At 35.8% G+C, this 13,999-nt stretch overlaps 1 protein-coding gene across 1 annotated transcript in view; it reads left to right on the forward strand.

The window, feature by feature from the left end:
• The window catches only part of LNPEP (leucyl and cystinyl aminopeptidase), a 105,141-nt gene that overhangs the window by 78,044 nt on the left and 13,098 nt on the right, over positions 1–13,999 (forward strand). The window contains exons 12-14 of the mRNA XM_023212204.2: positions 3,936–4,119; positions 5,237–5,393; positions 12,491–12,675. Of these exons, the coding sequence (XP_023067972.1) occupies positions 3,936–4,119; positions 5,237–5,393; positions 12,491–12,675 (526 nt within the window). The remainder of the gene's footprint in view (positions 1–3,935; positions 4,120–5,236; positions 5,394–12,490; positions 12,676–13,999) is intronic.

Below are 13,999 nucleotides of genomic sequence, written 5' to 3' on the forward strand. Positions count from 1 at the left end.
CTGCTATTTTAATTCCTGCCATTTCAGGTTTAGAAAGTCCACATGAAAACTTTTGTCCTTATGTTTGACCCTGAGGACAGTTGAGCCTTCTTGGTTCCTAATGCTCTGATGAGAATTACTCTTAATTTAACTGCATTTTTATTTTTTCTATTCTCAAAAGGAAGGTAGCAGAGAGGGTGACTTCAGGCTTCTTTTATGCTGTAATACTTTAGTGTATTATTTTGATGCTTGATGGTTGGTTAAATCTTTAATGTCTTTTCTTTCTTTTTTAAATATATTTTCATGTGTTCTAATTCAAGGGTTGTTGGGTTAGTTCATTAGTTCAGTTGTATATAGGAGTTATGTTTGGTTAACATATTTGTCTCCTTTTCTCACATACATTAATTTTGAACAATTAATATTTATTGTGCACAAGAAATGCTGATGGGGCCATTTTTCCAGTCTACATATTGAGGAAATTATATTTTTAAAAGTTTCCCTCTTCCCTTTCTTCCTCCCTCTCTCTGTCTTATCCATATTTTACTCAGACCTAAGATCTTTAACTATAGGAGATTTTCATATTAAATCTAATGCAAAACATTCATGTTTCCAAATGGATATCACTATGAGAAATACTGCTGTGAAAGTAAAAGATATGTCGTTGGAAGAAAAGGTAATTAGGATGAAAGAAGGAAGGGCGTATAGTAATTAAAATATTTATCATGTGCCATTCTCTGCTCTTGCCTTTTTTTCCCCTGATAAAGTAAAGGAGAAAGAAAGGGGTATTAGAGAAGGGAATGCTTTTGAACAGGAGTGATACAGTTCAGTAGCATGTATGATGCTACTCTAGAGCAAACTGTACAGGAAATTTTGTAACTTTGTAGTAAAAACATGTTTTTTAGTTTCAGAACTTTAATTTTTTTGTAAAACAGTAGTTGATTTTCATAGCTCATTGACAAATGGTTTTTAAAAATCACTGTTAGATTACTTCGTCTGGGCTTCTGCCATTTAATATTGCAGTCACTCTTTTTTTGCTACTCAATAGACTGAAAATTGAAGTGTTAATCTGTTAATGATTATAGTAAATTAAAAACATATGAGGGTAGCCTCATCCACATTTGAGCTGCAGGATGTAGTTACTTCCCTTGTGTGCAAAGCTATTATTTTTCGATACCTGTGGTTTTAAGGTCCACCATTCTGGATCATTCAGAAGAACTGAAAGAGACTAATAATGTTGATTCTTTAAATGATAACTCTCTCTGTCTTTGTGCTGTTGGCTGTACTGCTTTATATTGTGTCGTCTCGATGACAGTAATAATTTCAAGTATATTCCCAGCTGTGTCCTTCCTCTTTACCATCTGGACTTGGCTAGGTTTACAACATGACAAGTTGCTTATCAACCAAGATACTCTGTATGTATTTCAATGTTTTCTGCATCCATCTAGTGGAACAATTGTCATAGCTATCATTCCTTGTCTCCTTTTATGGGCAAGGGAGATTTGGGTCTCTGTAGCCCTTCTTCCTGGGGTTCTTTGTTTCTTTTCTTTACCTTTGTTTTTATTAGAGGCAGAGTCCTGCTCTGTCACCCAGGCTAAGGTACAGTGGCACGATCATAGCTCACTGCAACCTTGACCTAGTGATACTTGACCTCAAGTGATACTCCTCCCTCAGCCTCTGAGTAGCTGGGACTACAGACATGTGTCACCATGCCTGGCTAATTTTTATTTTTTGTAAAGATGATGTCTCACTATGTTGTCCAGGCTGGTCTCAAACTCCTGGGCTCAAGTGATCCTCCTGCCTTGGTCTCTCAGAGTGCTGGGATTATAGGTGTGAGCTACCATGCCCAGGCCCAGGGTTCTTTCTTGATAAAAGCTCCATAGGATATAGTGTTGGTGACCTGGAGAGTATTGATATTTTTGGATTAGCTAATGATAAAGTTAATTTCCTTAGTCATAGGTTTGCTAAAAATGGCTTCAACTAGGAGCAGCCACTGCTGCCATCACAAGTATCCCTTAAAACTGCATTCTGCCCTCAAAAAAGGAATAAACCTTATTTAATTGATCTTTCCCATCTGTTGCTATATCAGCAATATAACAGAAATAAGTATGGAATTTTTTTAGCACAAAAGACTGCTTAGCTTATATGTCCTGTTAATATGTGATCAGAATGTCTTTTTTATCTTAAACATCTTTTGCAGTATCAGTATAATTGGAGTAACAAAGATATTAAGGGCATCTGACACATTTGAATAATTCAGGTTTTTGAAGTTGATAAACCCTAAGGCATTAGGTACTAATATATAACACTTAGTACCTAAGCTAAGGCTTCAGGTACTAATATATAATCTTTAGGTTGAAAACATATTTATAAAGCATTTTATATAAAAAAGTTTCACTACAGAATTATAATGATAGTGACCATTTTAAAACAGCCCAAATTGTTCAAAATAGATTGGATAAACTTGAAATGGAATATTATGAAGATATTTGAACACTGCTTATGAAGACAATGGAAAAATGTGGGGGGGGGTCTGATAGGTGAAAAAGGATAAAATAAATGCATATAGATCTGCCATATAAAATATTAAAAACCAGAAAAAAACTTGGCAAGAAGTACATTCCGGAATGCTATCATTGTCTGAGTTTAGATTATTCTTATCTCTACTCTTCTTTTTCTTACAATTAAAAATTTTTTTAAGTATTTGTTATTTTAAAAGGGGGTAAAAATTATATAGTAAACATCTACAAACCTTTATCTAGACTTGATTTAAAACTATTTATTGTGACATAGTCATTATTTATTCATTCACTCACTAATTCAATGGTATTTGTTGAATACCTGCTAGGTCATAGTTATAGGGGCTGAGGCGTTAGCAGTAAACAAAACAGTAAGCTTATGTAGCTTATATTCTAAAAGTAGTAAACCTCAAGATGCTTAGAAGCGTACCCCCATTATAATTAAGTCTACGTCCTTGTTGCCAACTTTAAAAGACATTTCTTCATTAGCAGTCTTAAGGATTTTAAAAATTCATACATATATTTTGTGATCAGTTAACTCTTAGCACTTCGTTATTGGTACATTAATTGACATAATTCCATAGAAATTTCTAACAATTCTCTCAGCATTTATAGTAGAGACCCAAAAAGTGCCTAACCTTTCCTATTATTTTAACCCAATTATTTCTTATTTGTCTCTTATGTAATCTTAAGCCTTCCCTAACGTTTATTTTGCTAGCTTTAAATAATGTGACTTTTCTAAATGATTTTGTTTGTTCTTCTTTTGCTAACATGACAAAGGACAGAGGCCGAAATGGGACACATTTTACACCGTTCTCTCACTGTCTTCTACTGCTGTCTCATCCTGCACCTTTACTTTCTCCCTCCCTCTCTCCTCTAGCCACAATGAACTTGGGAGCCAGTTCAGTGCATGGATACCATGTGTACTTTCTCTCTGGGCCTTGAGCACTTAGGTTTCCTACTATATCTTCTTCACTTGGCCAACACCTAAATATTTTGAGGTCTCTTAGAAGAACGACAACTTAGATGTCATTTCTTCCAAGAAATTGCTCCTAACTTTCCCTAGGAGAGTGAGGCATTTTTTCTATGTGCATTCGTTGAATGCTGTCTTTTCTTTTTCTGTCAATAGCGCTTGTATGATATTGTACTTGCCTGGTTACTTTAGACTGTGAGATCTCTAAAAGCAGAGATATATCTACCTTGTTCACCATTTGATTTCTAGCGCTTAGCTTACAGCCAATAATGCACAGTAAATAAATAATTGTTAAATGAATATCTTGACCTTCACTAACGTGAAAATAACTGTACTTGGAGACAGGCATTTTTTTCTTACTAGAGTGATTAAAAATAAACTAACTTAGAAACAAAGCACTCATGTAATTATTTTTTTCTTGTCCAATTGTCTTCTCTCTCAATCTCTCATTTTTTGGTTTCCATTAGGTGTCATCAATCTTACAGAAGAAGTGCTGTGGGTCAAAGTGAATGTAAACATGAATGGTTATTATATTGTACACTATGCAGATGATGATTGGGAAGCTCTAATCAATCAGTTGAAAATAAATCCTTATGTTCTGAGTGACAAAGACCGAGCCAACCTTATCAACAACATCTTTGAACTTGCAGGGTAGAGTATACTTAGTTTGAGTTTTTTTCTTTTTTTAAAAGTGTCATTGATGTAAAGAACATATATGAAAAACAGTTTGAAAGAACTAGCATGTATTGGTTGGTACAATTCATTTTGGAGGATTGGGAAAATACAAGATGTGTTCATTGCCTCCAGGGATTTTATAAAACATTAGCTGCAAACATACTGAACAGTTAAATGAAACAGGATTTCATAGTAATTCAAGACTAGATATCAAAAACAGGATACATATTTTGTTGACTAAACTGATACAGGAGTTCAGGCTTTATTTCATAAGAGAATTATTTTCAAGCAGCAGTTGGTTTAAGCATGAAAATTAGTGCTTATGCGTTGGTTTTGAGGGACATCTCTGATGGCTGGCGCCACCTTATCTGTACTGCTTGCCTCTCCAACCACCTTATGCATTATAGAATCCCAAAACCAAGGATGACAGTGACTTCATGTAAAGATATTATCTGAATAGCATATTACCAATTTAGATTGATGATAGGCTTAGAAACACAGGAACATTTCAGGTTACAAGAATATTCCTTCTGACCTCCCTGGACATTTCCATTTTGTCTCGTTTTTTATGAAGTACCCTTCTTATGTCATCTTAGCCATTACTGCTATGATTTCTATAAAATGGTTAATTTTAAAAATTTACTCACCGTAAATTCACAATAGACCTTGTCATAACAAGTTTGAAAAACAAATTCCCATTAAACCAACAAAATTTTTTTAAAAATTCAGATACTGTCTATGCTATACTCTCTTTCCTGGCAAATATAACTAATTAATAAATAAAATTAGTACTATTCATCTTTTCTAACCCAAGATATTATATTTTTGCTGAGTTAGTAGCAATTTACAGGAGACTTAGGAATTAAAAAAATGAGCTATTGTTTATCTTTCTCTTGAAATGCTTCCTTAATCTTGGGCCACATTAACTTAATCAGAGATAATCATATTTAGCTTAACTTTACAGAATGCCACTGTAAGCTTAAACTTTTGGTCTTCAAGACTCGCCATCTAACCCTAAGTTTCTCTCTTAGCATGCATAGAGTTCTTCTGTGTGTCTCTGCATATTTACTTTTCCTGTTCTTTTATCCTTTAGTCTAGGCAAGGTACCTCTCCAGAGGGCCTTTGATTTGATTAATTATCTTGGAAATGAGAACCATACTGCACCCATCACTGAAGCCCTGTTTCAGACAGGCCTCATCTATAACCTCCTTGAAAAACTGGGATACATGGATCTGGCCTCAAGACTGGTGGTAAGTCTGCCTTTTTACCAGCTTCTTGCTATTTATCTTTAATATTATTATTCATGGTTCCATTTTCAGTCAATAATAGGCTGAAAAAGCAACCAGTTAAATTCCATTTTCTTCACTTTCCTCCTTGTGAAATCTTTACTTAAAATCAAGATGTTGCTTATGATGAAGAGCTGATAAAGGCTTAGTATGATATAGTCTTCTTTGAATATCAAAATACAGACATTTGACACTACTGTCAAAATGAGGTCACATGAGAATAGTATTTCTCTATTCAAATCCTGTTTTATTTTTACATGATGAATGTTTGAAATAGGCCCTTTTACAAAGTAGATCTCTCCATTAATTTTCTAGTGGTCATTATAAAATGACAGTTATGTTTGTATTGAGAATATTCTGTTTAAGAGTTCTTGCTGATAACTGTCTAATGGATAATGATGCTGGTGGATATGTTTCTTTGCAAAGCACTAAAGGATTCTTAGTATTAGAGAGCATTTTACCTTTCTTAATATCAACTGCCTGATCTTAACAGTTGTTATTTTGGATACTTTCAATATTAAACTGTTAAGTGAGACTTTAAAAGCTTGAAAGAGAGTGAAAAATTATTTGTTTTTATCTAATTCTCTGAATTAGCACATTTTGACAACAGAGTTTGCTTTATAAACCAGTGAGATTTCCCAGGGACCCAGGCAAAAGGCAGCTTTCAGGGAAAGGGAGATAGTATTAGACCAAGAATTAGAATAAGTCTTTGGGGGTTTTGGTATTCTCACTGATAAAAGGAAGGGGTTGGATTAAATCATTTCTTAAAACAACCTTCTTTCTGCCTCTATTATTGCCTTACCGTGCATCTCCTGTAAACAGTTCTCTCATCACCTGCATGATTCTCAGTGAGTGGAGGGAATGCAGGGCAGAGTGGCCGTGTGGAACTTGAGAAGCTCTCCTCCTCTAAAAGTTTCTGATCTGACCCCAAAGAAGTTACCCCATCCCTACCCATGAGCAAGATGCTTAAGTTAGGTGATTCTCTGAGGTCTCTTCTAATGGTTAAGATTTTTATCATTTTCTGTTTCATAAGGCTTTCAGCTAGCAGCCTTAATAAAAACCAGTGCCTGGAACATGACCTGGCCTGTAGTGACCCTCAGTAAATGTTGAGTGAATAAATGATTGAAACACACCAGAAACACGTGCATTTGAGTGCTTTTACACACCACTGTGCTCAGTGCTTAGTGTAGATTACCTCATTTAATTCTCACACAATGCCAAGGTAGATATTTCTACCCTCATTAAATAAACGAGGAGATGGAATAGCTTCTTTAAAGTCACTTAGCTAGTAAATGATAAAGCTGAGATTCAAACCCAGATTAATTTCACTCCAAAGACTTCTCTTTGTATTATATTGCTATTTGTAAAATTAGTTTGTGTCCTAGCAACGTTGTCTTTCCAGGATACCTTTTGTTAGAAAAATTAAAGCTTTCTTCTTGTCATATTCTTTTGAAAAGCTTGCAGACCATACATTTAAGGTTTCAAGTGACTGACCCACATCTAATTGTTCTCCTAAAAATGAAATTGTCAAGAGACTTTTTTATATCTAAAATGTTAATAATGACTTTTTAAAACAATATTTATGTGCCTTTCCAAGAAGTATGCAAATAGCTTACTCATCTCTTTAGGGCAAACTTAGAATCCAATAGCAACTTTCTAGTGTTCATATAATAAAGAGATTGGCCATTAGTTAACCAATTCGCCTATTGTTGATAGACATTTGCGTTATTTGTAGTTTGGAGCTATCATGAATAGCACTGTTATGATGTCTTCGATGAATGTCTTTATGCATTTCTATGGTGTATATGTCTGGAAATGGGATTATTGAATCATAACATATGCATAGTTAATACTGTACTATCAAATAGTTCTTCAAAGTTGTACCAATTTACACTTAACAGTGTATGAGAATTCTAGGTGCTCTATATCTTGGCTGATAATTATCATTCATATTAAATCCTTTTTAGCCATGTGGATAGGTGCATAGTGGTACTGCAATTTTGACTTTAATTTACATTTTTCTACTGATTGTGAAGATGATTTTCTTTTTGATACATGTATTGACCATTACATGTTCTTTTGTGAAATGCCCATCTTTTGCTTATTTTTCTGTTAAATTGTCTGCCTTTTTCTTGTTGATTTGTAACAGTTCTGTATATATCCTAGATATGAATCTTGTTGGTCATGTATATTTGCAAATATCTTCTCCTACTCCATCTTGCTTTTTTACTCTCTTAATGATTTTTTATTAATATGAGTTTTAAATTTTAATGTAATCTAGCTTATGAAATATTCTCCTACCCCTAGATATTCTGTGTTCTCTTCTGAAACTTTATTATTTTATCCTTTACATTTAGATCTATGATCCATCTGAAATTGATTTTTGTGGATGGTGTGAGGTAGACACCAAGATTCATTCTTTTCAGTCTGGATATCCAGTTATCCCCAGGACCAGTATATTTTAAAATATTGCATAGAATTATGTTTGAGGTAATTAGTATAATAACAGCCTTTGGGGTAGTATATTAATTTCCTAGGGCTATCAAAACAAGTCCTTGCAAACTTGATGTCTTAAAATAACAGACATTTATTCTCTCATAGTTCTGGAAGCTAGAAGGCCAAAATCAAGGTATTGGCAGAGTAAGGTTTGTTCCTTCTGACGAAGAACCTGTTCCATTCCCCTCTCCTAACTTCAAGTGATTGCCAGCAATCCTTGGTATTCCTGGGCATGTTGGTGCCTCACCACGGCCTTTGTCTCTGTCAACACAGTGTTCTCCCTGTATTTCTGTGTCCATATTTCCCCATTCTTAGATTAAGATCCACCATAATCCAGGATGACCTCATCTTAACTTGATTGTACCTGCAAAGACCCTATTCCTAAATAAGGTCATATTCATAGGTCCCAGGCAGACACAAAATTTGAGGGGATACTATTCAACCTACTACAGGTGGCAATAAATAAGATTAGTGCATATCACTCACTTTTTTTCACTATTAAAGGGCAGTGTTGGTTCTGAATATACCATGAGGAGGCAGAATATCTCCCGACTCTGAAGCTGCCCAGTTAAACTTCATAATGGCAGAAGTCAATCTTCTCCTTGCCTCTCTATTAACTCTGTTTAGAGCTTAGTGCTCAGGAAGCACTTGATACTTACCTTTTCTTTCAACTGCATCTTCATCCCAGATGATTTCCGGCTTTCTGGGCAGATATGTGTTTATTAGGAACATACTTCAAGGAGGGATCCAGGGACTGATGGATAGAGGGCAAGGGCAGAAGGCTTAGTATGTGTTTCCAAGATCGGACGCCCTTTTACTGCTGTATGTCTTCATATGGTTAGCTAAAAGCCCAGTTAACTTTAGTTCACCAAGAGGGAGAACGTGTCTTTTTAACATTCTTATTCTAATATTAGGGCATTCTGGTAGCATCAGTACTCCCAAACTGGGAAATCTGACATTCTACAGTTAGGAATTGGGATGGCAGACATGTATGAATCCTTGGATGTGATGTTCAAATGTATTAGTGTCTAAGACTGATTTCTAATTAACTTCTGTATCATTGGAACCAAAGTATTATGTGCATTTATTGGTCATTTTGTTATAAAGGCTGCACATGCCATATGCTGCATTTTGTGATGCTGTGGTGTTGTGATGGGTAGGGTCTGGAGGCACATTTCAGTTGTGTTAAATTGTTCACATCTGATGTTAACATCTGATCCTAGCCATATTCCTATTTTATCACTTACAAATCTGTCATTCTTTTACATATGAGGCATTGGTGGGATAAACCTTTGGCAATAAAAACTGACATTTCACTTTTAAGAAACTCAGTTGACCCAGGAAAGAACTCCCTGGGCATATCAGTGTAAAATTAAAGCAGTAAATCAAAATGTAATATACAACATAAGTGCTAGCATCTTTCCCTGCCTGTTTTATTTTAAAAATAATTTAATATTATTGTTGTTGTTGCATTTTATTACAAATCCAGTGTTTGTAGCTTGTATAACCCATCAATTTATTTCCTCTCTTCACTTGCTATTTCACTTTGTAAAATCATAGAGTTGAATGAGCTTAAATTTCAAAAAAATTAATTTGGAGCCATCGAAAAACTTTTCATTTTGTTTCTAAAAGGGAAAGGTAATTTGAAGCACATACTATGCTTCATTAATATTAATTAATATTAAAAACCTGGATTACTTATAAAAATGGTATTTTATAACAGGATTTTTCTAATAATATAATTATTCTTTCTTAAAATGTTTTACTCTCTTATGTTATAATTTGAAATACATTTAAGCAACTATTTTGAGAACTTGTCTTAATGATTTTGTATGGAGACTAACTAGTAAAATTGCTCCCTGTAATTCAGTGGTGTGACTGCTCAGGAATTAGCCACAGCCATCTTCAAGTGTCAGATTTCCTTTGCTTTCAGGACTTTAAGTGCCATTCTTTCCATTGCTGCCTTTGTGTTCTAGTAAATGCTCAGTGAGTATTGCCATTGTTCTTCACTGATTTTGTTTTTTTAAATAGGATTTCAAGCATGTGATTTTTTTTCTCACATTCTTCATTTGTTCCTATTTGACAGTTATGAGTAGGATTTAAATTTCTTTTGTTCTCCAGTCATTTGGGATGGTTTTCTATCATAATGCTATTGAGAAGGTAAAGCCAGTGAAGATACCATGTAGAATGAAGTCAGGTGTGTCAAGTGGGATCTCCTGCATTGCTTGTCCATTCCTTGCATTGTCAGTCAGCATAGTAACTATTTTTCTACTTCATGTCCTCCCAATGACTCAAAAGCTCTACCACTCACACATTCCACAAGGTGTCTGTTCTGTGTTTCATTGCTTTTGAAATAAACACAAGCAAGTTGACATGTTATCACAAACCTTGAGTTCTTTTCCTTGAAGATTCTTTTTTTCCATTCTCATATTCAGATCCACAAGATGCTTATTCAGAGTAAGTCATTGCTAGGATAATGGCCTCAATAGTTTAAAAATTTCCAAATAGGATTCATTTTAGGTATTGACAGTGGTAGTCAGTGGTACTCACTGTCAATACCTAAAAGAAAGGAAGAAAGCAATGCTCTGTGAAGAACTTGAGCTAAACTTCTGAAGTTAAGGGTTTTTGTATGTGGTCATCTGTGGTACATGATTACTTAAGATGAGACGCCACGATGGTGGTGGAGGTAAAGAAGTACCAGTGGGAAGAAATCCTCCCGTGCTGATTACTGCAGAGGGGGTATCTGTTGAATTTTTTTCATTTTGGTCCTCCTTACATAGCCATGAAGGTTTTCTAAAGAATACCTAAAAATGGCCGGGCGTGGTGGCTCACGCCTGTAATCCCAGCACTTTGGGAGGCTGAGGCGGGTGGATCACGAGGTCAGGAGATCGAGACCATCCTGGCTAACATGGTGAAACCCCGACTCCACTAAAAATACAAAAAAAAAAAAAAAAAATTAACCGGGCATGGTGACGGGCGCCTGTAGTCCCAGCTACTCGGGAGGCTGAGGCAGGAGAATGGCGTAAACCCAGGAGGCAGAGCTTGCGGTGAGCCGAGATCGCGCCACTGCACTCCAACCTGGTTGACAGAGCAAGACTCCATCTCAAAAAAAATAAATAAATAAAGAATACCTAAAAACATTTTTGATATCAGAATGTTTGTTCCTTCTAGTGGTATTCATAAAAGCATATTTCATATGATGCTTTTTAAAATCTCATGTGTCCTCACCCCCCACCCACCATGCACAACTTGCAGAATGGAAATACGTCGACATGCTATTAACAACTTTGGTGTTTTTATTTTGGAGAGAGATGAGAAAGTGTTTGTTAGTACCTTAATACCACAAGTATATGTTTAGCAATGACATCCCATACCAATGGACTAGATAGTAGATGATATTAATGAATAACTATTAGTTTTCTTAAGTGTGATAAGGTATTATGATTCTGTAAGAGAATGTTCTGGTATCTGTGAGTTGCATGCCAAAGTATTTATAAATGAAATATCATATCTGTATCTTACTTTCATATTGTTCAGCTAAAACAAGAAAAAACGTGTGTGTGTGTGTGTGTGTGTGTGTGTGTGAGATACACACTTGAAAACAAAGCAAATGTCAGAATGTTAAAAACCAGTTAATCTAGATGAACAGTGTATGGGTGTTTATTGTACTATCTTTTTTTGTAGGTTTGAAAGTTGTTTAAATAAAAACTTGGGAGAAAAAATAAACTATAAACAACTATTCTTCCCTGCAGGCCTCATTTCCTTGTTAATTTGGTTAATTTGTTATAGCATCGAACTAGTTGATAATGTTAAATATACCTTTAATATTGGATTCAGAAACATGTAAACATTATCAGTAAAGAAGTTTATTTTTCTCTCATTGCTTTATAGGTTTATAGATTGTAAAGTCACAAGGTCAGGAAGTTCTGACTTCCTTCCAGCAGTGGTTATAAGTGACACTTTTTGGCAGGAAAATAACTTCTAGCTGAGTACAGATAGAAGTGCAGCAAAGAGTTTCCCTACTGCACAGAAGTCATTAATTTTTTTCTGAGTTAATATCACTAAAAGTTCCCCTTAGCTATAGCAGTCTTATGCATAGCCTTTACATCAAATGGTTTCATCCCAGCTGTATGTGGGCTTCATATGTCAGTTGATATTTAATGAGTAATATCTATGCCTTTTTCTTTCCTCATTGGATAAATTTTGGGGAAAAGAGATCTGATTGTCCTAATTTTTTTTTTTTTTTTTTGAGGCGGAATCTTGCTCTGTTGCCCAGGCTGGAGTGCAATGATGCTATCCCGGCTCACTGCAACCTCCACCTCCTGGGTTCAGGTGATTCTCCTGCTTCAGCCTCCTGATTAGCTGGGATTATAGGCACAACCACCATGCCTTTCTAGAGATGTCATTTCACCATGTTGTCCAGGCAGGTCTCAAACTCCTGACCTCAGGTGATCTGCCTGCCTCGGCCTCCCAACGTGCTGGGATTACAGGCATGAGACACTGTGCCTGGCAGTAATTGTCCTGTTTTTTTCTGATTGTCCTAATAATCTATTTTGTCTCTCTAGACCAGGGTATTTAAATTACTTCAAAACCAAATTCAACAACAAACTTGGACTGATGAGGGCACTCCATCTATGCGAGAGCTTCGGTCAGCCCTGCTAGAGTTTGCCTGCACCCACAACCTGGGGAACTGCTCCACTACTGCCATGAAACTGTTTGATGACTGGATGGCGTCCAATGGAACTCAAAGGTGAAGTACTCTACTCAGATGAATTATCTTCTTTTTCTTTATCTCATATCTTATACAGAAACCAGGATATTCTCATCCTGGGTCATAAATGTTATAAAACTGAGTGTTGGTGTAGGTGAACTCTATGTATCTGCAGTCTCAAACAAGACTTTTAAAAAAATTATGGTAAAATACGCATAACATAAAATTCATCTTAACCATTTTTTACTGTACAGTTCAGTAGTGTTAAGTATATTCACATTATTGTGTACTTATTTTCAGAACTTTTACATCTTACAAAACTGAAACTCTGTACCCATTGAATAATTCCTCACTTCCTCTCCCCACCAGTCCCTGGTAACCACTATTCTACTTCCTGTTTTTGTGAGTTTGACTACACTGTGTATCTCATATAAGTAGAGTCATAGAGAATTTGCTTTTTTTGTGACTGGCTTATTTCATTTACCATAATATCTTCAAGGTTCTTCCATGTTGTGGCATGCATTAAAATTTCTTTCTTTCTTTTCTTTTTTTTTGGAGACGGAGTCTTGCTCTGTCACCCAGGCTGGAGTGCAGTGGTGCGATCTCAGCTCACTGCAACCTCCACCTCCTGGGTTCCAGTGATTCTCCTGCCCCAGCCTCTGGAGTAGCTGGGATTACAGGCATCTGCCACCACACCTGGCTAATTTTTGTATATTTAGTAGAAATGGGGTTTCACCATGTTAGCCAGGCTGGTCTGGAACTCCTGACCTCAGAAAATCTGCATGCCTAGGCTTCCCAAAGTGCTGGGATTGCAGGCATGAGCCACCACACCCGGCTAAAATTTCTTTCTTTTTAAAGGCTGAATAATTTTCCATTGTATGTATATACCACATTTTGTTTATCCGTTCATTCATGGATAGACCTTTGTGTTGCTTGTACCTTTTAGCTATTGTGAATAATAATGCCATGCACATGGGTATGCAAATATCTCCTAGTGACCCTGGTTTCAGTTCTTTTGGATATATACCCAGAAGTAGTATTGGTGGATCATATGGCAATTCTAGTTTTAATTTTTTGAGGAACTGCCATATTGTTTTCTACAGCAGCTGCACCATTTTATATTCCCAACAACAGTGCACAAGCATTCCAATTTCTCTACATCCTTGCCAGCACTTGCCATTTTCTGGGTTTTTGATAGCAGCCATCCTAATGGGTGTGAGGTGATAAACAAGTGTCTTAATTTAGAAATAAAACATTGCAGGTAGAGTTAACAGTGAATAGAAAAGCTGTTGGTGGTAATTGGTTCTCTCCAGCTCCTTACCATACATTATGGAGAGAAGATTCAAGCATCAGATGAAGAGTT

Source organism: Piliocolobus tephrosceles, chromosome 4 (assembly GCF_002776525.5).
Source record: "Piliocolobus tephrosceles isolate RC106 chromosome 4, ASM277652v3, whole genome shotgun sequence".
NCBI lineage: Eukaryota > Metazoa > Chordata > Mammalia > Primates > Cercopithecidae > Piliocolobus > Piliocolobus tephrosceles.